Source organism: Cydia fagiglandana, chromosome 23, assembly GCF_963556715.1.
Source record: "Cydia fagiglandana chromosome 23, ilCydFagi1.1, whole genome shotgun sequence".
NCBI lineage: Eukaryota > Metazoa > Arthropoda > Insecta > Lepidoptera > Tortricidae > Cydia > Cydia fagiglandana.
In genome coordinates, this window is record NC_085954.1 from 12106430 (window position 1) to 12132889 (window position 26460).

Consider the following 26460-nt stretch of genomic DNA (forward strand, 5'->3'; position numbering starts at 1 on the left):
CAAGGTTGTCTTTTTTTCGATGTGGCGCGCGCACAGCTCTTGTGAGCAAGGACCCCGCTAAGGATACGGGCGAGCCTTGCTCATATGCATATCTGTCGCCAGTTTTCCCTTAGTCGCCATACACGACACCCACGGGACGAGATGGGGTGGTGCTATTATTTTCTGATGCCGGCACCACACGGCACTTTCAATTCAAGGTGCCTGACGAAGCCTGCGTTGCGGATGTAAAATAATTATAGTTACTGATTCACTCTCTAACAAACGCGTCTGTTACGATCACGACAGATATCGCCGCTAGGTGGCGACAGCGCCACGCGCGGCTTATGGCTAGCCACCAAAATTGGTGTGGAATGGATGTACTTGTAGCTACCTGTTGCAAAGAGACAAAATCGCGGAGTGAGCCAAGCCTGTTAGAGTGAATAAAAGTATGTAAGTCAAAATAACGAGTTGTCAATCAACATTGTTTAGACTATACTGAACTGTTGCCATATAAATTATAAATGAGAATATTAGCGCCCTCTTGACAATGATCATGTTATTCCTGGTCAGGCTGGTTGCTTTATATTAGCAAAATAAATAAATAGAAATTATAGAAAAACATCGCTTCAAAGAGTGCCCGGGATTTTTAATCATGGCAACCAAGTCGTCAAGAATGTAATTCTCCGTTATCAATTCCACAGCCGCATTTTTAAAGCTCTCAGTTACAAGAAGTAGTAGTAGAATCAAACCAAACTAACTCTGCATTGCATCTGCACACGGCGATTTGGACAAAGTGTGGCAGTGTCATAATTAATGGGAAAATATGAAATTTATTATGAGATTATGACACTCGGTACTCCTTCGCTTTATTCTGTTCAAATTCGGTGTAAATTTGTAAAGTTAGCTTAGACTGACTCTAATCGCCTGTCGCTATTTCTCAAGTGCGTGTCGAACGCTTTTTTGCCAACTTTTAACATGTATAAACTTTATAAAATGGGTTCAGATATCGACAAAGTCCCCTCACTACAGTTCGATGGGGCCGCATCGGAACGGCCGCTGTTCTAAGACTCGTTATCTCATCTCATTGTGATCGCGATCGCTTGTTTCTCTTAACAAGATCCATGAATTACTTCCTTAGACGCGTATCCTATTCAATCATGTTTCTTTATGTTGCGCCTTATTCCAAGTAGATACAGTTGAAATTTCAATGTTGTAAACATGACGTATTCTGCCAGGAATACATTTTTCGTTATAAATAATTGGAGTAAAATGTAAGAAGTGATCATTTTAATTAGGATAGGAATAATAGTTATACATTTGGTACTTGGCATTTATTGCCCAAGTTGTAAAAACAATGGCAAAACGAAACCTAATAAAAGAAATGGCAAATGTAATGATTTATCAATACATCTGACAATGACGTAGCTATAGTAAAATAGAATACAACTCATGTTAACTTGTAACTTTATACTTTGTGCATTTCCGACTGACCAATGATTTCTCACATATCGTTTGACAGATCGCAATGATAAATTGTAGTCATCTGTAAACCGCTTAAGTCATGTCAAGACTGCCAACATTATTGATTTTTATCGATCAGGCCTTGGGCCTTATTATGGTTACGTTATCTGTGGTAAACTCAATTTTGACGTTTGAGGCAGGCAAAACTTTCAATTTTAAAATAAATTTTAAATGTAAATATGCCGGTTTTCAGATGTTATGAGTGATTAATAGTGTTATTCTAGTTATAAATAATTTATTTGTTGAATATTATCATGGCTGCAGCTATTATAAATGGTGTAAACGAGCTGCAACGAAACCCGTTAAAGTTATACATACAAGACATCTATCGGGCCTCAAGATCTGAGCACAACAAGTATATATACGAAATTTTCGGGTTAAAATTCAAGAACGTGATGCTACATGGAGTTGTGACTGCTGTTTATAATACTAACGCTTCAAAAACGACCACTAACTTCGATTTAACCGATCCGACAGGCTGCGTTTCGGTGTATTACGATAGCACGAAGAATAATTTGAATATACCTTTGCCGTCATATAAAAAGTTGATACAGGACTTCGCAGATGCTTCGAGAAGGGGAGACGACAATACTATGGTTATGGGTAGATTATTAAATAGCATAGAGAAGAAAAAAACTAGTCCAATATTTTTTTCAACAGGAGACTGTATTAGTGTTGTCGGTGATATTTTTCTTGATGATTTAAAGAACACTAGAATGATTTCAGCGTATGAATGTAGATTAACTTCCATGGAACGGGATCTAGTGTGGTTAGAAGAACTTAGGTATTTGTATGAGAAGTTTTATTTATGGAAAAATGAATAAAAGTGTTTGTATGAAAATGTATTTCATTTACATATTAACTGACATTTTACTTGTACAGCTACTGGATGATATAAACAAACCCCATTATCAATGCTGCAATTCATTGAAAATCAAACTGTTGCCACAGAATACTAATAGAAATAGAAATAGAAACAGAAATAGGTTAATAGTATGTACTATGGTATAAAAAGGAAACTTCCTACAAAACCAAAGTTTGACAGTGGGTCAGGGTCGAATCATGCGGTCCCTTTCTTATGTATGGTACTATCCCTTTCAGCTATTTAAGGTTGGTTCAAGTAATTATCTTATCTGTGATCGTACACTCAAAGGGATGTCAAGTTGTATCAACCCTAAATAAGTTAATAACTGCTCGGAGCAATGCTGAGCTGAACGGATCCAAAAATGCCCGATAGGAAGAGTTTTGAAGAGACTGCTGTCACTGCAACAATCACCTGTCAAGATGCTGTGGCCAATGGTGATGATGAAGTATCTACCGTCGGGAACCCTATTTTCACCGTTGGTTGGTTATGCCAGTACCTCTAGCATTCCACAGTCTCAATACTAGTACAAAAAACCTTTAAATCATTATTATATGGAAAAGATATACTTTTGCTTACTTTACTTTTTAGAAGAAAACTTTCTGCCACCCTTTTATAAATAAATATTATAGGACATTATTACACAAATTGACTTAAGTCATAAAGTGACACAAATTGTCATAAGTAAGTTAATTGATCCTTTGTTGGTCTTAAATTAATTTAATTTAAGTAATCCACATCCACAACTCAAGCTCAATAAGGCTGTTGTAGGTACCATCACCCACACTGTTAACTGTACAATGAAATTATAAACGTTAGGACCGCTAGGTTCATATTTTGAAGGCAAAACTCATTTTGTACCTTGACTTTTAACAAGTATTTTACTCAGAACCTAATTGGTCCTTTAGAGTTAGTATAAAAATACTACATAAACCAATACAGTCTGTGTTGGAACATCGTTAACCAGTTTACCGACGGTACAGCGCCATCTAGCACAGAATTTGAACAACGAATAGTAGAAACATCCTTTAGTTTACTACCGACATCTGGCTCACGATTTGGCAACTCAGAACAGGACAGAGGGCCTGCGGACACCGAAGTTTGCAAATTGCGGGCATCTTTCACTTTTACCAAAGCTTTTACTCCAATAGGGAGTATTACTGCAATGTTCTGTCGCCAGAGCGCAGCACTAGTGCACATACTAAACCATAGAGTAACGTAATCATGTAATCATATAGGCCTTAACTTAAAGTGGTATTCACACTATCGCACCGCACCGCGACCTTGGTGCGTCGCATCCATAGGTGAGAGCGAGAAATAAAGATCTCTTCCTCGCTCTCATTTATGGGTGCGACGCACCAAGGTCGCGGTGCGGTGCTATCGCACTACCACCAGTGTGTTACCACTTTTAAGGCCCCATTCGCACGGCAGCTTTTTCAACGCGCGTTAAAAAAGCATTTGTATGACACAAATGGATAGCCATGTATGTAAGTATTCACACAACAGCGGTGGCGCTTTTTATCAAGCGTTTTAAGTCGAATTTAGAGTAGGGTTGCCATAAGTGTGGGGGCTCAGACCGGGACATTTAAAGAAAACCGGCCAAGTGCGAGTCGGACTCGCCTTCCACGGAACCCTTACATTACACAATTTTCAACAATGTATATGTGACGTCCCACGGTCAAAGGTACCTTATGGCGGGTATGGAGTTATGCATACCCCAGTAATCTACAATAAATAAGCTATCGATAACACAAAAGATCAACCTCCTAAGTTGCGTAGTTACAGAGATATGATTTTTTGAAAATAATGTTGTGAAATGAGCAACTTTACGATAGAGAAGTTTTAAGTTTAGCCGCCTAAAAAACTATGTTCCTGAAGTAAGTTACATAGTTGACTACAAATAATAATACCTTATATATCTGAGATTTAAAAAATGTTGCGACTTGTTCTGTAATGCAAATAGAAACCTTTGATATCGACTGATTTATGTGTATACTAACCAGTCTCTTGAAAATAAAGTTTTATTTCATTTTCACGATTGATTGCAATGAGCTCTCAAGATTTAAATTTTATCTATTAGAAAACGACACTGAGAGACAGTTTAAGCAAAAAACAATACCGATTTAGAGGTGAAAATGTATTTTCTGACTTTTTCATGTAAAATCAGAAAATTGAATATTTTTACTTTTAATGTAACACACAATCAATTTTTCTGAGCACATATGAAAGAAATTCTATCATTCGAATGAAATAAATCCTAAAACCCCAACTAAATACTATATTTAACCCCTTATGCCACTTTAAACTTACATAACAATAACAGTATTTGCTCCATACATTTACGAAAAGGTACCTTATGGAAATAAATCTAATAATACATCACTACAAAACATCAATCACATTGAAGCTTTTATCTTTTATGAATAGAAAATATTAATTTACATTAAACTGCCACAAATTTAATTGGTTCTTCGTCATAATAATCTTAAAAAAGACCAATAATTTGTATGTAATGAAAAGGTACCTTGTGGTTAAGTTACATGATGAGGCATGATGATGATGGAACAGTTAGGATAAACTAATAATATTTTGGGGTAAAGATGTTATTAATCGTCTATTTCTTATCAATAATATATTTTGGTTGCCATTGAAGACAAGCGGCATTGAGGTTCAATGACCTTAGATATTCCATAAGGTAATGCGTCGGGTATTGGCATTTTTCAGCAAACCAATGGCTGATTTATTGCATGCGACTAAACCAAATGAAGATTATTCTAGTTAAGAAAGACTTGACGAGAGTAACTTTAGTATAATAGCAGGCTACTTGGATTTATAATGTCGGTCGATGTACGGTTATAATATTTGCTAGGCGCCCCAACCAGAACTGAAATTATCAAATTAGTTTTGCAGAATGCTAATACAGTTCTCTACCAAACTTCTTTTCCCGTATTGACTAGTTTTTTTGGAAATTTTCAACCTTTTTTCCATAAGGTACCTTTTTACTAAACTCTGAGAAGACGTTACTAGGCTTATAACTAACTTATAACAAAAATAAAAACAGGTAAACAAACGTTACGCATTAAGGTTTGAGATCACACAATAAAAAAAAATTGAGCATTTTTTCACCTCTTTACAAAACATTTCATATCTCCGAAACTAGAAACCCTCATAAGGTACCTTTTCCCGTGGAACGTCACATATTTTGATGTGAAACGTGAGTGAAATGTTAAAAAAAGACCCGTAAGGGACGATCAAAAACTAAGTAATAAGTCCGACGCACGCTTGACTGCATATTTCTAATAGGTTTTTCTGTCATCTACTTATAGGTAAGGAACTATTTAGTATTTTTTTTTAATTTTAGTAGTTTCGGAGATAAAGAGGGGAAGTGGTCATTTTTTGTCTATTTACTTAAATTACTTCTAAACTATTAATCTTAAAATTTTTAATAAAATACATATGTTTGAGATTCCCACAGCTCTATCACTTGATATACAGTGAAACCTGGTTAATTGGCACCTGGATAAATGGAAAACCTCTATAATTGCAACCAAAAGTCCGGTCCCGGTCCCTTGAGACCAAAAGGCCTCTATAATTGAAATTTTGGAACCTCTATAATTGCAATTTAGATTTTAGTGCTTTTCGTAATTTTGCCTCCGTAATTGACCACATCGCAACTTAAGACCTCTATAATTGACACTGTGCTAAAATATCAGTTATTTTGGCTCTTGTTTTTACCTCTATTATTGAAACGAGTCTTACTTATTACCTCTGTAATTGAAATAATGTAGTTGTAGACAGCAGAAACAATATTTTAATAGCAATGATCATTTTATTTATATCTCCATCCAGAATTTAATTTATTTATTGCGTATCTATCACAGCCTGTAGTAGGTGAAATAGATTTTATCAATAAAAAACAAAGTATTCTTTTTACATTCTAATAAAACTTTCTTCTACAATTCAAGGGAATTTTTTAAACTCAAATAATAAGAAAATATAGTGGTAATTAATATAGTGTAAAAGTGCAAGTATAGACAGAAGTAATATAGGTATAGACCAGAAACCCAGAACGTAAGCGTGTAAATATACTTTAAATGGTCATTTGCGCCTCCATAAAAGAAATTTGTCAGAACGCAACCTCTATTAATGAAAACCTCTATAATTGACACAACGATTTTTTGAACCTCGTTAATTGACACGACCTGCTTAAATGAAAAACCTGGTTAATTGACAAAAACTGGCCGGTCCCTTGAGATTGCAATTATCCAGGTTCCACTGTATAACACCATATAGTTTGCAATACTTTGTTTATTAACTGTCTCATTTACCCCCCAATAAGTGCCCCCTATGTTTAAAATTCATTTTATTTACGTTACATGTCCGTCTTCGGGTTATAGATTGACATAATATATGTGTACCAAATTAAACATTAACTGTCACAAATAATGTAGGTACCTAAATGAAAACGCGAGCGAAGCGAGCGCGAAATTTTTTCGAGATAATAGTAGGTAGATATTTAGGATTTCGTACTTCAAAAGGAAAAAAACGGTGCCCATATAGGATCACTTTGTTGACCGTCCGGCCGTCTGTCTGTCTCAATGCCCCCTACTAAATAACTATGATTTTATAAACCGGGACAATTTGCTTATGGGCCGGGACACCGGGACATCATGCTTCAAACCAGGACATGTCCCGGCGTACCGGGACGTATGGCAACCCTAATTTAGAGTGTGGACAGATTAAAGCGCTTTTTTAACGCGCGTTGAAGAAGCTATCGTGCGAATGGGGGCTAAACAGTTCTTTGACAAGTTTTTACTATGACGGGCCTTTACAGGTGGCCTACCGCGAAACGCGAAAATCGAAATTTCGTTATCTGCCTCTCTATCGATCCAATAGACCAGAGTAAAAGAGATAGAGAGGCAAAAACTGAACTTTCGATTGTCTTGTTTCACGGTACGCCATGTGATTGAGCTAGTGACGCTCTCTACGCAGAGTTTTGCTTAATATTCCCTATTACGGCGTAACTAGAGTGACAGAGAAAGATGCCCGCAATAAGGGACCGTGCGCGTTGGAGGGTCTGCAATCTTGTGGCCTGAATCGGAAACATATGTGCACATGTACATTACGAAAGCAAGTGCTTCCATCTACCGTTTGCCCGATGTGAGGAGTGCCCCACTGACGATACACACATGCACTTGCATGCACGATAGTCATGGCGTTCAAATGGTTAAAAACTAATAGTATTTTCTTTAGCCTCCCGCCGCCCATACGTCAAACCTTGCCAAGCAAAATGAAATTTTATTTTGTCAACACAAAGTTCAAATTAGAATGGAACAGGAGACCTATAAAAAGGTCTCTGGGCGGCTAGAGGTTAGTAGGTAACTACATCTTATTTTATTATAATTTACCGTTATAATACGGGTCATAGGCGTCATTGATTACGCTTTACGCAGTTTATTCAATTTAACCGCTAAATCGATTTAAAATACGGATTTTATGGATTCGCACCCTGAAGGTAAAAGAGAATTTTTAGTTATCATTATCCTTAAAAGTCTAAATATTTTTTTGTACTCCATATAATTATGCTAAGCTCCATTACATAGCTTTTTGTGCTTAGAGTCGGACCAAGAAAATTCTGCAGCGGATTTGATAGCTTGCGCAGTGCAAGTATCATTTACTTATGCTGCTTATGCATCACAATTTCATAGAAGTTTGACGTTTACTGGCACTGCGTGTGCTGTCAAAATCTCTGTAGACTTTTCTTGGTCTAACTCTATTTTGATTTCGATAAACTTGAATTTTGATGTTCACGAAAAATGCTTAGTGACAAGACAAGTGTATGATCTATGATAATGTACCGTTAGCAGAAAAACCTTTGTGAATAACTTTTTTATTCATTTATTTTTTTACTGTCTTGCATATGTAAGTAATGTAAGTATGGTAGTAGCTAAATATATTTTCGGGTTAATGTTCACAATAGTTACAATACTTACTACAATAATTTTAATATTTAACACACAAATAAATAGTCTAAAACGACTAAGGGCCACTTCCACTAAACCACTGCAATTAGCCACTGGAGTTAACCGTTAACACAGGGTTATATTGTACTGGTAAATCCGGGTTTAACCGGTTAACCCCGAGTTACGCTGCGTCTTACGTAAGCGAACAACTGGCAAGTTTATCTTCAGGTAAATATTAAAATAAAACAATATATTATTATTTTTTATGGTCTATATAAATATTGTTTTAAATATCATTTCACTGACACGATTTAACGCTATAAGGGCATGTTTTTATCAAATTGGAAATAATCTAGATTCCATGGTTTCTGTACTAGAACGAATCGCACAGATCTATAAAGCTATAAATACATTGTGTATAGTTCAGTTCTGAGTTTTTAAAACCAGATTTATATATATTGCTTCACACAAATATATTTAAAATGAAGGCGATATTCTTTATCTTAGTCGCTGTTCTGTGGTATAGCGTGGAGGTAATTTTGATCATGATTTTATACTAAATTATAAAATTTAAGTCAACTCTGAGTTAAATGCGTCACTTGAGGTAAATGCGTTTTTTAAAGATATTTTGTAAATGGAATATTTTAGAGCTATTGCAACCCTTTATGTTCGAAGAACGATCACTGAACTTTTAATGTAGATGGCTATAATAGTCATAAAATGTTCCGTTTAGAAACTTTAGAAGATATCGTATATTTATCGCATTTCCCCCAAGTGACGTATTTACCCCGGTAGACTTAGTGTTCAATTCGCCGATATTTTGTTTTTGATATCTTGTTTTTTTTTGTACCTACAAATTAGCAGACTGTTATATGGTTTGGATTTTTTGGTTTTAAAGGTAGACTAATATAGTAAGAGGCCTTTTGTAAAAAGTAATTAAATAGTGCATCTGCATTTACACTTGAATAAGATGAAAATATAATCTGGTCTAGAGTTAAACCAAGAAAAGTCTGCAACGATTTTATAGCACACGCAGTGCAAGTGTTATTTTAAACGTCAAACTTCTATGACATTATGACGTATAAATAACATTTGCACTGCGTACGCTATCAAAATCGACTTTTCTGGGTCTTACTCTATAAAGTATTCGGTTGTTATTTAAATTGTTTTGTATTATTCAGAGCGCCAAGATCCGGGCAACTCGCAGGCAATGGATCCAATATCAGCCACCGAACCAAAATATTATTCCTGTCCAAAACCAATACAACTGGAAGTATTCGAACCAAAAATTCCCGCATAACCAGAACAGTAACCTCGTATCCAGCTATGTTGACCCGCTTGGTGATCGATTTAATATGTATGGAGTTGACAAAGGAAATATTGAAGCATATAACGCTTATTTAAACAGACTATTAGCGAATCGAGGACAAATGTATCAAATTGGGCCTGGCTCTGCCCAGGCAGCTTGGTGGATAACTAGACCTGGTGGAATAATTGGACAATCTGGATATCAAAACAAGCTAAATTCTTTTGGAACACCTACTGTTTACAAAAACATGGTGGGAACACGTACTTTTTATAAAAACTTGGTCAATGGAGAACATGATCTCAATCTATCTATTAATCAAAATGATAACTCTGAAGGTAGGGGACAAGATGGTTACGATATTGGCATGCGCGTCAATAGTGCACCAAACACTGAACAAGTTCACTATTCAGTAAATCACAATATCCAAAATGATGATAATGGTAATACTTTTTTAGCCAAAAGTGGTGTAGATGGGAACCAAAAAGCTCAATTTAATATCAAAAACGAAGAAAGTGGCTCAATATCTTCAGTTCCTGATCATGATGCGATGACTTTAACTGATGTAGATGTTATAGATCAAAATAATTTAGACGTTGCTCACGAAGCTTCACTACAAGATGTTGTGAGTGAAGTTAGTACTGATAACGTAGAAAATACCAGTAACAATATTTTAACTGAAGATCAAACCCTAAACTGGGCTGACGAAACACACAGTGACCATACAGTGACGGTTAGTGGCTGGAACAGTGATAATGTCAAAAATGATTTGACTTCTCTCGATAATGAAGATATTATCACAGATGTTGAGGCCGACATCAAAGACAATACTGACACAGAGAGTATGATGACTGAAAAGCTTATTTCAACAGGCGACAAGAGTCCTGATAGAAGTGGACTTAACGTGGCCGATGCTCGTCTTCAAAAACAATTGAAAGAAGTTAGTACAAACATAGACGTCGCCACTCAATTAAATTATGGGAGTCCTCTTCCTTCTCGGAACTTATATCCTGTAAATCAAAATAATCTTAACTGGGAAACCAAATCATCTTTCCTTGTGAACGGACCGAAACCTCGCGTCTATCCCAGTGGTTTTCCCACAATGAATCTAAAACCTAATGTCTATCCCTCCGGCTTGCCACCAAACCAACAACATATGATTGGATACAATATGCCATGGATTGGTTTTTACGGAAATTATCAAGTAAGTATTTGAAAAGAAGATTTTAGTCATTTAATGTTCAAAGACACACTTGGTCTATTAATAATTACGAATACATACGATGTTTAAACATTTCAAAATTTTCAAGGTTAAGTATTTGTTTATTTTAGCGAGTGTTTTTTTGACCAATGGTTAAGTGTTTTATCATAATATATTGTCAGGCCCTGGTTACTACCTTTAATCTATCTGGCTTGGCAATAAATGTCTGGTATATCGTGGGTATATCTATATATAAAACATGAATTACCTTTTTTCAGCGACCACACCCTACTTATCCATACTTTACACCAAGGAATGTTGAATGGATTATACCTTCACGAGAAAATATTGCAACAGAACAAGTATATAACCTTGTTTCACGTATATGCTTAAATCCAAATACAAATGTTAAACCAGGATATGAAATATTTACACGCAACTTACCTCGAAATATGTACGAAAACATACCACCTCAGAATTTGGATATCGAATACAAACTGTATGAAAGACGTCCCGTTGATTATGATTATGCCGACGGTGCTTTACAACCAAACCTTTACAAAAAGTTCCCATTTTTATATCAAAGACCACTAAAAGTTATTAATTTTCCGGGACAATTTAATAGATACATACAAAGGCCTTATGGTACACGAGAGCTAAAAATCGAATCAACAATTTTGAGACCAAATGAAGCTGCATCAAATGATCCTAACATGATAGACTTTACACACCCCGAACTCCAAATTGTGAAAAACAATTATGTTGCTAAACATGATTTTGATACAACAAATCAAATTGAATCTTTGCTAACAATGAATTCCAAAAATATGGTGCGGGATGGAGATAACACTCCAGAGGCTTCGGAAAAGTATGTTAGTCAAATGATAGTAGATATAGCAACTGACTTGGTAAAATTCCCTTCATCTAAATGTCACAGTGAAAATGTGGCAAAATTATTAGAAGGAATAAAATATATTGTTGATGCCTTAAAAGTAGAGCAGTGTGAAATAACACATTAATGATTACTGGAGCAGAAGAATAAATCTTTACTTTCGTCGCAGATAAAATTTAAGGACATATATATAATTATTTTTCTTAAGAAAATTATAATAAAGGAGTATTTTTAGTCTACTTTTTATTGCCTGTAAAATAATATTTAAAAATCATTTGAAGTTTCATTGCATTAAATAAAAAATAAAATACTTTTATTTTCATTTTAAATTTAGCGCACTGGATAAATTGTGTAGATTATTACTCTTCAAAATGTTCATGTAGCAATATAGTTATATAAATCGATTATATAGAATTCTGAGAATAATTAATACAGTAAATTATAATATATTTACAGGAAATGATAATCAAACCGACGCAATTCAAAACTTACGTTTAGAACTGAACTATGATTTTCGGCATTAAAGTTCCTATTTGAGTAATCGCTTAATTTTTTATAAACACTTACTGTTAACTGTTCCTAAGTGCTACAATATTGACCGTAAAATCCGATTTCACGGCATATAATGTGACATTGTGTTTCTATTAATTCTCGCCTGAAGTATTTATACGGCTGAGGTGTAAGGATGCAGTATTTGCAATATGTGGCTTTGGGTAGGTTTCTATTTGATATCAGCAGTTGTGACAGCTCAGAATACCGTAAGTATTTAAACTAATTTTCATCAAGTATATGTATACGATACTACAAGTTTTAAAGTGGTGAATTTTTCCTTTAAATGGACAAATTACTGTAAGTATCTAAATACCATATATTAAAAAGTCAATCTTATGCCTACGGCAATTCTTATGGCCCCTCTATACGATGGACCAGCGCCGACCACTCCAAGGGACGCATTTATGTCCCAGTTGAACACGTCTCATGTTCCTGCATAGAAGGATATAGGTATCATAAGCAGGGGGAGGGGAACAAATGTATCAGACTATTCAGACTTTATATTAGTCTACTATATATAGTCGTCTATCTATCATATAAGTATTATAAAATATATAAACCATATTTGTGTAAGATTATCCCATAATTATTATTTACTAGTTACCTCAGCATCTAAAGTGATTATGACAGTACATTTTATTCCACAGGTTCTTTCTGCTAAAGAAAACAAATTGCCAAATAATACCAAATGTGATGAGGTGTTACTTAAACTCTGGACGATATTTGCTAACCAGTTATATGAAAATGGAGGTGCTGTGATAGTTCCAAGTCGAGATCATATAATATACGCTTTAACATTGATCAAGAAATCTATATTAGATAAAGAAGACGGTGAAAATGTAGATGTTAAAGAAAAATTGTTTCTTCGTGAAGCAGAACTAGCGAAATACAAAGGAGTTTACTTATACGACAATCGGCCTTTACAAGCTTTGCTTGATCAAGAATTGATTACAAATGCGAATCAAAATGTTGGAGTCCAATCGTCGCAGTATAATCTTAACAGTCCTGTATATACTAATCAATTAATTGGATTAAATCCTATCGTGAAAGATTCTACCAGAAATCGTGATGAAAATTTTGCCAATACGATAGGTCAGCAGTCTGACCTAAATACGATTGACTCAAATAAAATACTTCACGCAGTTCAACTCACGAAGGAGACAAATCATCTTCTTGGGAGCGATTATACAGCTGACTTAGATCATGTAAAGGGGGTTGCTGATAAAATGAACAAATTATACGAATCAAGCAATGAGTATAAATATAGTTTGAAGTCTCAGCAACCTCTTCGTAATCTTAATGAGAATTATGTAGCCGCCAGCGTAGGGGTAGTGGATACTCCTTGGGTGTCATCTTTTTATTCTAAGCCTGCTGTCGTGCAAGCTAGCTATGTAGCACAAAGTCACTCACATACAAATAACATCAATCATGATCGCGATATTAGCCAGCCGAATATCTTGTATAATATACCGACACAAGACAGGCACAATAACGCTGTTAACCAATCCTATACATTAATCGCGAATGCAATGCAATCGAATGCAAATGGATTTAAAAACGCTATACTAAACCCAGAATCTACAAATCAATTCAATTTTGTCAATGCTAAATACCACCCTAATCCTGCTCATTTTGGTGAAGCAACGAAAAAAGTATTACCAAGTAATCCTCTTATAACTAGTAAGGCATATGCCCAAACGTTTGTTGCCCCTATGCTAAAATATAACATGCATAAATATCCTTATTACCAAAATAAAAATGTAGGACAAATCCTGCAATATACACCTCAAAACATGGCTCAATTTTCAGACGTCATTCCAATAAAAACAAATGTAAACCAACGACTGTATGTACCAAATAACCGTTTAAATTACAATGTCTACTCTTCACTAAACCCTTACTCTTCGAAAAACCGGAATTATCTTCTAAGTAATGCATATAAACAAAGTCAAAATCAACCCTACATTTATATTCCCTATACTAATAAATATAACCCTGTAGTTGCAGTAAGGCCAAATAATACAAACGTGAATAATGTCTTTCAACAATCAGGTATGAATACACAGAATAGTATCTATACAATGCAAAACTACTTAAAACAGAACTCTCCCAACAGTGCTTTAAGTAATACAATCATACATAACATTCCACACCTTCAAACTGTCAATGAAAACGCAGTTAATAGACCTTCACCACTCTACACGTATATCACGAGGTATTTTAATAATAACAAACTTAACACACAACAAACTTTAAATTACTACAACGATCAAATGGTTATCGATAAGCTGGCAAATTGGATTAGTGGAACGAATTCAGCGAAATTAAATTCAAATATCGACGCTGATGCTGAGATAGAACTGACGTACAAAGTGAATAATCCACCTCCTTCATACCGCCCATCGGTTTACTACGTTAAATTCCGAATGCCATACAATGCATTTGCTAAACACTTAGCTGAATTATTAAAAATGCAGAACTTAAGATCAGCTTCAACAAACACAGATTTGTACAATGATTTGGCGTCACAATACAATGCTACAGTAATACCAACAGATATTGGAATGGATGGAATTCCCGAAGATACAAAAACTCCGGAAGAAAAGTTTTTAGTTAGAGCGAGATACATCCAACCGGATGAATCAGGTAATGACAATTCAAACTCAGTAGATATTATTAATTTGGTCAGAGAAGCAGAACCGATTAATGCAAATGTTGAGAATCCTATTAACAATGTAGAAAGTAATGACCAAATGCCATTGCAAGGTGTGTAATGCCAGTTATGCAGAAAAGAACTAGTGCGATTGTCTCGATTCCTATAGTTATTGAAGAAATTGTCAACGAATTGAATAAAATACGCCATGCTGACTAATAATTTATAGATATCGTGTTTACGGACATGGACACCTGTATATCGTCATCTGTATAATGTCTCGAAGATGATGTTATTCTTCTCAATATTACGTATTTATACTATTTATTTTGTTTTATTATTAAAATACATAAATTAACGATGTATTTATTTTTTACATGCTTATTTTCACTTCCAATATGTTACCCCTAATCCTGAGTTATGCTACATTTACACGCTTGGCAAGTTTCGACAAGCATCCTCAATCACAAGCGTGTGAACGGGGTGTTTGGCTTGGCTTACGTGAGCTTGTCGCCGATCCTCGGGGCCAATGTCAGTTTTTGATGGCTCCTCTACACGATGGGCTAGTGCCGGCCACTCCAAGGGACACAGCCATGCGATAGAATGAGATAGCAATATCACTTGCTCCCTCTAACGTATACATGCGTCCCTTGGAGTGGCCGGCGTTGGCCCGTTGTGTAGTGGAGCCCTGAAACAGATCACGTTGTCCGGAATACAAAAACGCATTTGCAAGCGTGTACAATTGTAAATAGCATTCAAGCGTTTGTGCTGGCTTGAGGTGAGTATTAAAGCCGTAACAGACTACCGCACCGCACCGCGACCTTGGTGTGCAAGGTGGTCGCCGTACATGCGTTAAGGAGTTAGTTATAATTTAGAGCGAGAAAGAGATATTTTGTGCGGTAGTCTGTTCATCATCATCATCATCTCAGCCATAAGACGTCGACTGCTGAACATAGGCCTCCCCCTTGGGGGGGGGTGAATGCCATAATCGCCACGCTTGGCAGGCGGGTTGGCGATCGCAGTCGAGTACACCGAATTTGAGGGACGCTGCTGCCCGTCCACCGGTGGTCTTGGACGTGGTTTAAGGACATACCCTGGTCCTGGACGCAGTTTAAGGACATACCCGGGTCCGGGGGTTGGTAGTCTGTTATGGCTTTTATATTCTTTAACTTAGGTAAACGTTTGCCAAATCTCGGCAAGAGTCAGACCTAGATAACTCTAACAATTTTTTTTACAGCCCAGACTTTGCAATTTGACGTAACCCTTGAACAGTCATTATCAAAATCTCTACAGACTTATTTTATTTAGTGTAACTCTAACGCTACGTCTTACGTAGGCGAACAACGCGCGAACGCGGCGCGGCGCGGCGCGGCGAAATCAATCCTTTGATGCCCATAGAAGTGTCCTACGTAAGCGATCTCGTTGCGAACGCGGTGCGGCGCGATTTGCACGCGAATGTCAGGCGGCGCGGCGCGGCGCGGCTAGGGCATGCTCCCGGGAATTCCCGGTTCTCATATTCCCGGGAATTCCCGGTTCTCATATTCCCGGGAATTCCCGGTTCTCATATTCCCGGGAATTCCCGGGAATTTTATGGTGTCAAAAGAACCGGTACTGAAGACCCGGTACCGGTACTTCCCGGTTCTCATCATATGACTATTTATTCCCATTTCAATAGTAGTAATGTTTTAGTACTTTAGCTCAGGACATTATATAACATTTAATAATGGTGCTATGAAATGGGGGACCCAAATAACCCGACAACTAACCTAGTAAAGTAGGCATTCGTGCCGTCATAGTGCTGAGTGCATCGACTACGCTACGGCCGTGTGGCTCGGCCCAGGCGGAGGCAATGTGTGCCGGTAATTTCGTAAAATAGGTTGAAACGCCAATTAAGTCTTTGTTTATAATAAAATAAGTCATTTATTAATTCTTACGCAATTATTCATATGAAAATAAGTCATTCATAAAGATTGTACGCTAACAGAAACAATTTCTTAAAAGTAATCAAAAGATGCCTTGAGAACCGGGAAGAACCGGGAATCCCGGTTCCGGCAATGCCCAGAACCGGGAAATGAAATTCTTGGTACCGGGACCGGTACTGCATGCCCTAGGCGCGGCGCGGCGGCGGCCGCTTTCGCCGCGCCGCGCCGCGCCGCGTTCGCGCGTTGTTCGCCTACGTAAGACGTAGCGTAAATGTAGCATCAAGGGTTTCATGTATATTCGATCCCACCAAAAACATAAATGTAAAAAAGGAGAGCCAAGTTCAATACAAAAATTATGCTTGGCTGTGGGGCTCGCCGCAAAAAGAATGGAGATCTAAATGAGTGCCACTGCCAAGTTCTATGCAAATTTCAAATATGTATTTATAGGAACAAAATAACATTATAAACAAGTATTAAACTCTATTTCTTTGCTTTATTGGATACCTATAACAATTGCTGTTATTTAAAAAATGTGAGATCTTAAAGTAGGTTAGATTTGACTTGGCCAGTTTTCATTATATCAATCATTTTATATATATTGTAATTCTGATAAAACCTCGCCAAGCCAAATCTAACCTACTTTAAGATCTCACATTTTTTTAAATAACAGCAATTGTTATAGGTATCCAATAAAGCAAAGAAATAGAGTTTAATACTTGTTTATAATGTTATTTTGTTCCTATAAATACATATTTGAAATTTGCATAGAACTTGGCAGTGGCACTCATTTAGATCTCCATTCTTTTTGCGGCGAGCCCCACAGCCAAGCATAATTTTTGTATTGAACTTGGCTCTCCTTTTTTACATTTATGTTTTTGGTGGGATATCAATACTTTTTGTAAAGAAAACTAGGCAGGTATTGAGATTTAATGTTTTTTCTTGTGTTTCCGCTGTATGGTTTTTACTTCTGTTCTTTGTATAATTATGTGGTGCCGCGCGCCGCCGACGACACACCGTTGGCCGGTTGTTTAGAGCGTATTACAAGTTTTTTGTATGGGGACACCACTTATTTTTTGACTAAACTTTATTTTAATATAGCAAATATAATAATACATATATTGGGGTAGTTTCAAATATCTGCTTGTAGGTAACGGTTCCAACGCTACAATAAAAAAATATTTTTTTGTATGGGGACCCCCCCTATTTTTTAACTTTTTTTTATTTTTAGATTTTTTCCTACGCTTACACACAATAACCGAGCTGGATTCCAAATTTCATCCTTCTAGGTCATCTGGAAGTAGGTTAGGTTTAGGTACTTATATGTCAGTCCCAATAAAAAATGTTTTTTTTGTATGGGGACCCCCCCTATTTTTAAACTTTATTTTATTTTTGGATTTTTTCCTACGGTTACACATAATAACCGAGCTGGATTCCAAATGTCATCCTTCTAGGTCATCTGGAAGTAGGTTAGGTTTAGGTACTTATATGTCAGTCCCAATAAAAAGTGGTTTTTTTGTATGGGGACCCCCCCTATTTTTTAACTTTGTTTTATTTTTAGATTTTTTCCTACGGTTACACACAATAACCAAGCTGGATTCCAAATTTCATCCTTCTAGGTCATCTGGAAGTAGGTTAGGTTTAGGTACTATAAGTCATAAGTCAGTCTTAAAATTTACGACTTTTTGACCTTCATACCTTTATAACCGTTTGAGCTAGCTTCATGAAATTTGGGCTTCTAGATATCCTTATGGATATAATTAAACACACGTAGTTTTATGTGTTTACGTCAAAGATGTTTTGAGTTATAGAAGGGTCAAAAGTGGCACCAAGTGGTTCGTGTAATATTACACTCGGCGCTGGCTAGCCAGTTCCTTTGCTTGAACTTGGCTTGACACGCTGCCGCGTGTCTAGATTTAATTTAAGATTCACATTTTTGTTGACGCTACTATACTATAAAAATATCCCTCCGCCAATCAAATGTCATTGATCTATTTGTACAATTGAAAAAAAAAGTAAAGCGTTCCGATGTATGGCATTTTTCTAATATTATTTATCAATTTATGCTTTTATTTATGCTTAAGATATCTAGCACTATTTTTTAAAGACTTTTTGCTTTTATGTATCTTACCAATACTTCAATACCATTGTATTGAATCACAATTTGATTGCAATTCATATGAATTTGATATGAATCTTCAAGCTTCAAGTTTTAGTGCATTGCGTAAAGTGAAACTTACGTAGCTACTGACATTATTGACATTGACAGTTGCTTGGCTTCGTGATCGTGACATTCGTGACAGCGTCATAGCGTCCGAAAGATAACCAGATTGTGATCATTATGAATTGTTTTCAATCTCAATGAACAAACTGTGTTATTTATGTGTTAAAATACAATTAGAAACGTAATAACTAAGTAACTAAATAAAGTGTTCATACTCACAAGTTATAAATCTAACGTTCATCTTAAAAATGTTGTCTGGTAGACCTCGATTCATAAAACCGGGTAAGTAATTGTATTTTAGTGTTATTTTAATCATAACTATCATATAATTTGCCAGTGTACACGAAACCGATTACGTTTAACATGATTTTTGCAAATCGTGCCAATTTTTTTGGTTTTAATCTATGATTCAAAACATCACATTTTAGTCTTTCCAACTCAAAATGAGTCTTAGAACAACGCGTTAAATAGGTTTTCTGTAAATCAAAATCAGACTTTAATCTCTAAAGACACTAAAACACTATAGTAGACTGAGAAACAAAATTTTTTAACAAAACAACAGTCACTTTGAGGTTATGTTTACTTTTTAATTTTCGAATTCCAGGCAATGACCCGCTCTATCCAGCCAGAAACAAAGATGGCGGAGTAGAAATACTGATAAACCCAAACACAGACTCTGCTCTGACCACAGATAGTGATGCGAAGACTAATTTTGTGTATAACCGGTATCATCATCTACCGTTGACCAGTCAGAGGCAGAAGCTGCCGGTGTTCCAGTATAGGAACCACATATTGTATTTGTTGGAGAAGTATCAGACTTTGATACTTATCGGAGAAACTGGTTGTGGGAAGTCAACACAAGTGCCGCAGGTAAGTGATTTAAATATTTTTCTTGCAATGATGTATATAGTTTTTTGGTTGCTATCACTGGAGCATAGACAGTGGCGGATTTGCAGTGTTGGCAGCCTTAGGCCCAGGCCCTGTAGTAAGTACTAGCGGCCTCTTTCTTAGTACCCACCATACTTAGAGCATTTAATGACTGGAGTCGCCTTTAAGAGCTTACCCCTCTGCCGAAAACTTTGCACAATTGTGTAAACTTTTGTATGGACTGACATGGCTATGGCTATTTGTATGTTACGTAGAAATCATGTAGAAATAGCAATACATTTGATGTCCCATCCCCCGCAAAAATCGGCAGACTGTTTTGAACAGAAAATGACAGCCATGACGTCTTCAGTTACTAAATGCTCTAAGCCACCTATCTTCTCTTCTTCCTGGCGTTATCCCGGCATTTTGCCACGGCTCATGGGAGCCTGGGGTCCGCTTGACAACTAATCCCATGATTTGACGTAGGCACTAGTTTTTACGAAAGCGACTGCCATTTGACCTTCCAACCCAGAGGGGAAACTAGGCCTTGTTGGGATTAGTCCGGTTTACTCACGATGTTTTCCTTCACCGAAAAGCGACTGGCAAATATCAAATGATATTTCGTACATAAGTTCCGAAAAACTCATTGGTACGAGCCGGGGTTTGAACCCGCGACCTCCGGATTGAAAGTCGAACGCTCTTACCGCTAGGCCACCAGCACTTCTCTAAGCCACCTATACGTAGATAAATTGCCGAGTGTCACCCCTTAAATCTTGTCGCTCTAGGCTTGGGCCTACTAACTAAAATTTTCATCATAATACACTAGAACTTTATAATAAATGGCCCTAAATACTACCACAATTTTTTGAGGTTAATTAATAAAATTAAGCAAGTCTATAAAAATGTTGCGCTTCATTACTTAAATTAATTAACTCGGCAATCTTCCATCACGTCAACTTATCTAAACAAAAATGTTAATTTAATTAACTTTTCTTTAATTTATAGCACCAGCACCATCAACATTAATAATTATCAACTGTACTCTTATTAATTACATTGGTTATGAGTTGATAGCATAACCATAACATCTGTAACACAAATACAATAATGACATAAGTAATTGAAAAACATTTGTTAGTAATTATTAATATTCCAATTGTTATTAAGAACCGCCAGTTGCTTCAAGCTCATCCATATAAATGTGAACTATTCTTAGATATAATTATTATTAACATCGAGGTCTCTCTATACTGGTATTGCGCTCAGATAGAGGAATTCAGGGTCTACGCTCGATAAAAACTAGCCAATGCAAAATACACTCTATCCCGTTCTAAATGAGTTCAGTTTCCCAATGACACGCATAACAAAAACAGGCATAAAAGCTCGTCAAGTCAAACTGCGTTCTATTCCGTTTTAACAAGGTTCATTTTAAATGTTGGTAATAAATTTTGGCGGGAACGCTCGATGGCCGCCATGTTTGTTTTCACGTCATTCCGCCTAGCGGTACCGCTGCGCGCGCACGACGCACGGATCCCATAAAAACGGGAACGCGAAATATCGCGATGTCGATTTTAAAAACAAAGTAATTAGAAACGCGGTGATGGAACGTTTGTGTTTCTTAAAAACAATGCTTGCTTGATAAACAAAGATCGTGTTCTTTAGTGGGAGACTTAAAAAATGTGCAGTGATGTAAACATGTGTGGAAATCGATATTTTCGATAAGTTTTAAGGCGGAATTTTAACAGTTCTCATGCAGATGTTTTGAATTCGGACTCCGAAATAGCTGACCCGATTAACGCCAACGCGTGATGTTATAGCGAAGCTATATTATAAAATTGACATTGAAAATGATGTGGCCTTCTTCAACAGCCAGCAAAGTGCTCACTTTGCTCCTCCTAGTGACTTTTATATACTGCATCTGTATGGACACGTTCCTGTTTCTACGCATACAGAATTATAGGCTAGATATTTTTGGAAATGTACCGGAGAACAGCAGTGAGAGCTCGACGTTTAAATCGATATTAAAGGATGCGAATTATGAAGATGTTCTATGGGTTCCATGCAGTATAAATCCATTATGTCACCCAACGGTCAAAGCGTTGATGATAGATCATATAAACCATTATATCTACGGACCTTTTTGTTCTCTAGTCGACATAGCGCTTGGGATCTCAAAACGCTGGCTATTCCTGACTCCGAACATGATTTCGTTTTTCCACGTTTTCGTGGCTTTGATCGGAGCGAAACTTTTAACCTGCCAGAGTTTAGCTGCACGACGATTCGCAGTTGTTTTATTCCAAATTCGAATGTTTTTAGACGACCTTGACGGTCATGTAGCTAGAGAAAGAAAGAATATAAAAGGAGAGCGGACTGAGGTTGGGACTGCCGGTTTCTGGATCGACGGAATCTGTGATTTATTAGGAGTTATCGCTATGATGGTCGGTATATTGGTGTTTCTTAAAAATAATCCACCTAGAAGAGGTTACAGAGACACTCCTGTAAGCACATTGCCTTACCACCAGCTAAAAGAGATAAACACAAGCGAAGATTTAGAAAAGGATCATACGGCGGAGATCGGAATTTCATATAAAACAAAAGTGACTTATCAAAGGATAATTCAAGTTATTGGACTGTTTTCTGGTCAAATGCTGCTATCGTCTCTCGCTTGGAACCGTTATATAGACATTTATCAAGAATTATTGGAGAATAATGCTGAATATGACTTGATAAGACGAGAAACTATGTTCAGATCTGGCTTGTTCTTCTTCGCGACAAGTTTATGGCGGATTGTGAACCCGCATAGCTATCTACATCTCCTTTCTTTAGCTGTTTTCTGTGATAAAACTTGGCCTTTTCTAAAAGTGGTACACTACAGTGGCTACGTCTGTCTGGTGGTGGCTGTGGGTACTTCAGAATACTTGGTCGACACCATACAGTCTTTCGTGCTCAATGGAGCAGATGGGTTATGAATGTTATGATTGATTAGGATTTAAGGTTAACGTGATTGCCAAATATGTAATTAAGGTTAGTTAGAGATCGCTGTTTGATCTATTGAATATATTTGAAAAGTATTGTTTAAGCAAAGGGTACGACTTATTTGGTTGTCAACAATACGCAATAGATCGCTTCGGGTCGATATCGATAAGCTTTTAATTATTCTTGGAAGAGTCTCGAAGAAACAGTGTCCTACTGGGAAAATACTCTTTTTGTCCACTTAGTCCGATATTGAGAAATCTCCTTATGAGAGTTCACCAAAAATTTAGTATATCGTCATTTTTGACAACTGACAGTGGTACCCTTTTTTCTGAGAACAACACGTTTCTTTGAAACTGGCGAAAAAACGCTTCTTCACAAAGGTTTCTCTTTAAAATTATATCTATAGATTTCCTCATGTACTTAGGTATTATAACACTTTCATGACAAAATACTTATATTAGACACAAGTGTCAATCATCAGTCATCACAATGAAATTCAATTAATAATAATCAGGAAAAAAATACTGTATCCATCCTGTCATGGTTAAGGAATCGGAGAGTCTATCGCGAAAACGAACAAACGAAATTTCGTTATACTCATTTGCCTCTACCGCTCGAATATGCAAGAGTGTCTAAGGGCCGACAGTCGCTATCGGAGGGGCCAAGGTTCTCAGAAATATCGGAACATTCACTCTAACGTCTTGACAATAGAGGCGTGATCAGATATTTGTGAGCACCCTGGCCGCCCCGATATATCCGATGGCGAATGTACAGATGGACTGCAACCCAATTGCAACTTGTATTGGAACTGCACGGCAACTGCAACGTCGGCGTTATTCCCATACAAGTTGCAGTCGGGTTGCAGTTCGTAGCCCTTATCTGACCATCTGTTTTGTGAACTTTACTTCTTTGCGATAAGATTTACAAATTATCAGTTATATTAACGGTGGTACCTACATATGTAAGTAGTGCATAATCATTTTCCTTCGTATTTTCACGGAAACGTACGAACGTGTCTTGCTATATCAGTCAGTCTCGGTACCAAAAGTACTGAGGTTGACTGAAGTAGCATGACAAATACGCACGTTTCTGAGAAAATACGAAGGAAAACAATAATGCACTATATCTGTATTTGTATTGATAACTGCATTATAATCGCTGATAATTATAATCTTTTATTTTCGGAAATCAACGATTTCGGGTATTATTATCATCGATAAAAATCGCGTTTAACATTAGGACTTGCAAAACCAATTTCAGATTGTGGTGTAGTGTATAAAAGGTGTAGCAATAACGGAGCAGTTTGTTTTATGCGATCTATACCTGTGTTACCATCAGAAATCGTAAATTTTATAGCATTTTCGGTCAACGGAGTGGTATAAGTATAAACTATTTCAGCCCTAATGATTAATCATAGTCTAATAAAACATGGTCTGCTCTTCCCAGAGTGACACAAGCCTACGTCACAATAACATTGCCACTTTATATAGAAACGAAACTCTGCGTAGGGGGCGCCACTACCACAATCGATCACAATCTGCGGGTCTACCGCGAAACAATAAAATCGAAAATTCGTTATCTGACCTCTCTATCACGCTTGCATATTTGAGCGATTAAGAGGCAGATAACTGAATTTTGATTTTCGCGTTTTCCCGTAGGTCCATGTCAACAAACCGCCTTGAAGCGTCAATTTCATATTTTATTGTCTGTGAAAACTTATCTAAAACAGTTTAAGGCACAGTACGTATAAGTTACTCTACTATGGTTTACTAACTTAGTGCTGCACTCTGGCGGCACAACATTGCAGTAATACCCCCTATTCCACTCCACCACTCCGCTGCACCAAAAATGCTATCAAATTTACGATGTCTGATGGTTATCATACGAGTATAAATCTCTGTCGCTTCTTTCCGCCGTCGTTCTATGCGACATTTCCATGTTCACCACTTGGATGCTTGGCAGTCCTCAACTGTGCATTTCTAGCAAAAACTTCCTCACATATAGCGCCTTGACAATAGAGGCTCAGATATTTATGATAACCTCGGCCGCTCCGATATATCTGAATGCGACTGTGCAATAAATATTTCAACTTCCTTATTCCTCCATAATAAATAAATCAAATAAATAAATAAAAAGTAATTTATTTTCGCAAAACATAGAGTAACAGAAAAAAACAAGGATAAAAAAAAAAGACACAATAAGCACATAAGTCCAATAATAATAGTTCCGTTTGACCAACTTTACCGATAGTTGATCAGGTACCGTGACCGATGTGGCCTTAAGATAGTCACGTTGGGACGTCTGGTTTTTATCAGCCCTTGACCGATTGACATTTTGTTGTGACAATGGAACAATTTACACTATCCGTTCAGTCTTATTCACACTTTGTTCCTAAATTCCGGTCTAAATTTATAGTTCGTTTTTAGGGTTCCGTACCCAAAGGGTAAAACGGGACCCTATTACTAAGACTCTGCTGTCCGTCCGTCCGTCAGTCTGTCACCAGGCTGTATCTCACGAACCGTTGAAATTTTACAGATGATGTATTTCTGTTGCCGCTATAACAACAAATACTAAAAACAGAATACAATAAAGATTTAAGTGATACTGATCCCATACAACGAACGTGATTTTTGACCGAGTTAAGCAACGTCGGGGCGGGGTCAGTACTTGGATGGGTGACCGTTTTTTTTTTGCATTGTGGTACGGAACCCTTCATGCGCGAGTCCGACTCGCACTTGCCCGGTTTTTTTTTAGCATTAGAAAGAGCTTGAAAGAAGGTAAGCGATCTTGACATGTCTTTTTACTATTGTAGAGAACTAGCCAACCGCCCCGGCTCGGCTTCGCACGGGTCCCTAACAAATTAAACACCTAAACCTTCCTCATGAATCACTCTATTTATGTAGGTGAAACATGAAAATCCGTTCAGCAGTTTTCGAGTTTAACGCGAACATATAAACAGACAGACGCGGCGGGGCACTATGTTTCATAAGGTGTAGTGATAGGCCCTGACTCTAAATGACTGACCATCGATGAACCTTAACGTCTTAACGATAAGGTTGAATTGTGTTAACAATGGACGTACCATGAACGTGTAGGCATTAGTTGTTGCAATCAAGTGTTATCTGCAACACCCGACACCCACTTTTACGTTCCATTGTCATTTATCGCTTCCTCTGATTTCATACATACATACATACATTTAAAACGCTCATAAAGGCTTTGTGGCGCCTTATTACAAAAGGCATAAGGGCTATCGATGTACAGTTAATAGTGTGGGCCATAGTACATACTAGAGATGCACCGGATATCCGGTTACTATCCGGTACCGGCCTATCCGGCCATTATTTTACTATCCGGCCGGATACCGGATAGTGACCTGCTATCCGGCCGGATACCGGATAGTAACATTGCTTGATTTCGGAGTAAACAAATTGGATTTAAGAAACGGACATGGTCATAATCGTACGTGTTTATTATTTTAAAACAATTTAATCATTCCACTGACTTGCACGCGCACTCATTTCGAACCTAGAAATGAGTCCGCG

The 26460-nt window shown here is 37.0% G+C and overlaps 5 protein-coding genes across 5 annotated transcripts in view; all 5 read left to right on the forward strand.

The window, feature by feature from the left end:
* Positions 1–1611: 1611 nt before the first annotated feature.
* Positions 1612–2341, forward strand: LOC134676033 (uncharacterized). Its single transcript, XM_063534345.1, has one exon. The coding sequence runs from the start codon at positions 1755–1757 to the stop codon at positions 2322–2324; it is 570 nt and encodes a 189-aa protein (XP_063390415.1). The 5' UTR covers positions 1612–1754; the 3' UTR covers positions 2325–2341.
* Positions 2342–9718: 7377 nt separating this feature from the next.
* On the forward strand, positions 9719–11873 carry LOC134675827 (uncharacterized). The gene is made up of 2 exons (XM_063534122.1): positions 9719–10835; positions 11111–11873. Exons 1-2 carry the CDS (start codon positions 9756–9758, stop codon positions 11849–11851), a joined length of 1821 nt encoding a protein of 606 aa, XP_063390192.1. The 5' UTR covers positions 9719–9755; the 3' UTR covers positions 11852–11873.
* Positions 11874–12360: 487 nt separating this feature from the next.
* On the forward strand, positions 12361–15170 carry LOC134675826 (probable serine/threonine-protein kinase clkA). The gene is made up of 2 exons (XM_063534121.1): positions 12361–12482; positions 12924–15170. Exons 1-2 carry the CDS (start codon positions 12426–12428, stop codon positions 15048–15050), a joined length of 2184 nt encoding a protein of 727 aa, XP_063390191.1. The 5' UTR covers positions 12361–12425; the 3' UTR covers positions 15051–15170.
* A 3982-nt stretch (positions 15171–19152) lies between these two features.
* The window catches only part of LOC134675869 (probable ATP-dependent RNA helicase DHX35), a 68665-nt gene continuing 61357 nt past the window's right edge, over positions 19153–26460 (forward strand). Inside the window, exons 1-2 of the mRNA XM_063534193.1 lie at positions 19153–19354; positions 19677–19942. Coding sequence (XP_063390263.1) covers positions 19321–19354; positions 19677–19942 — 300 coding nt within the window. The 5' untranslated portion in view covers positions 19153–19320. The remainder of the gene's footprint in view (positions 19355–19676; positions 19943–26460) is intronic.
* On the forward strand, positions 21216–26199 carry LOC134675890 (ceramide phosphoethanolamine synthase). Its single transcript, XM_063534225.1, has one exon. The coding sequence runs from the start codon at positions 21787–21789 to the stop codon at positions 22906–22908; it is 1122 nt and encodes a 373-aa protein (XP_063390295.1). The 5' UTR covers positions 21216–21786; the 3' UTR covers positions 22909–26199.

What these genes read in the sequence shown, in the direction of transcription:
- LOC134676033 (XM_063534345.1), top strand. Translation starts at nt 1,755, where the DNA reads ATGGCTGCAGCTATTATAAATGGTGTAAACGAGCTGCAACGAAACCCG.
- LOC134675890 (XM_063534225.1), top strand. Translation starts at nt 21,787, where the DNA reads ATGATGTGGCCTTCTTCAACAGCCAGCAAAGTGCTCACTTTGCTCCTC.
- LOC134675826 (XM_063534121.1), top strand. Translation starts at nt 12,426, where the DNA reads ATGTGGCTTTGGGTAGGTTTCTATTTGATATCAGCAGTTGTGACAGCT. An exon ending in TTGTGACAGCTCAGAATACC is followed by an intron (nt 12,483 to 12,923) that starts GTAAGTATTTAA and finishes TTTATTCCACAG; the next exon opens with GTTCTTTCTGCTAAAGAAAA.
- LOC134675827 (XM_063534122.1), top strand. Translation starts at nt 9,756, where the DNA reads ATGTATCAAATTGGGCCTGGCTCTGCCCAGGCAGCTTGGTGGATAACT. An exon ending in GTTTTTACGGAAATTATCAA is followed by an intron (nt 10,836 to 11,110) that starts GTAAGTATTTGA and finishes ACCTTTTTTCAG; the next exon opens with CGACCACACCCTACTTATCC.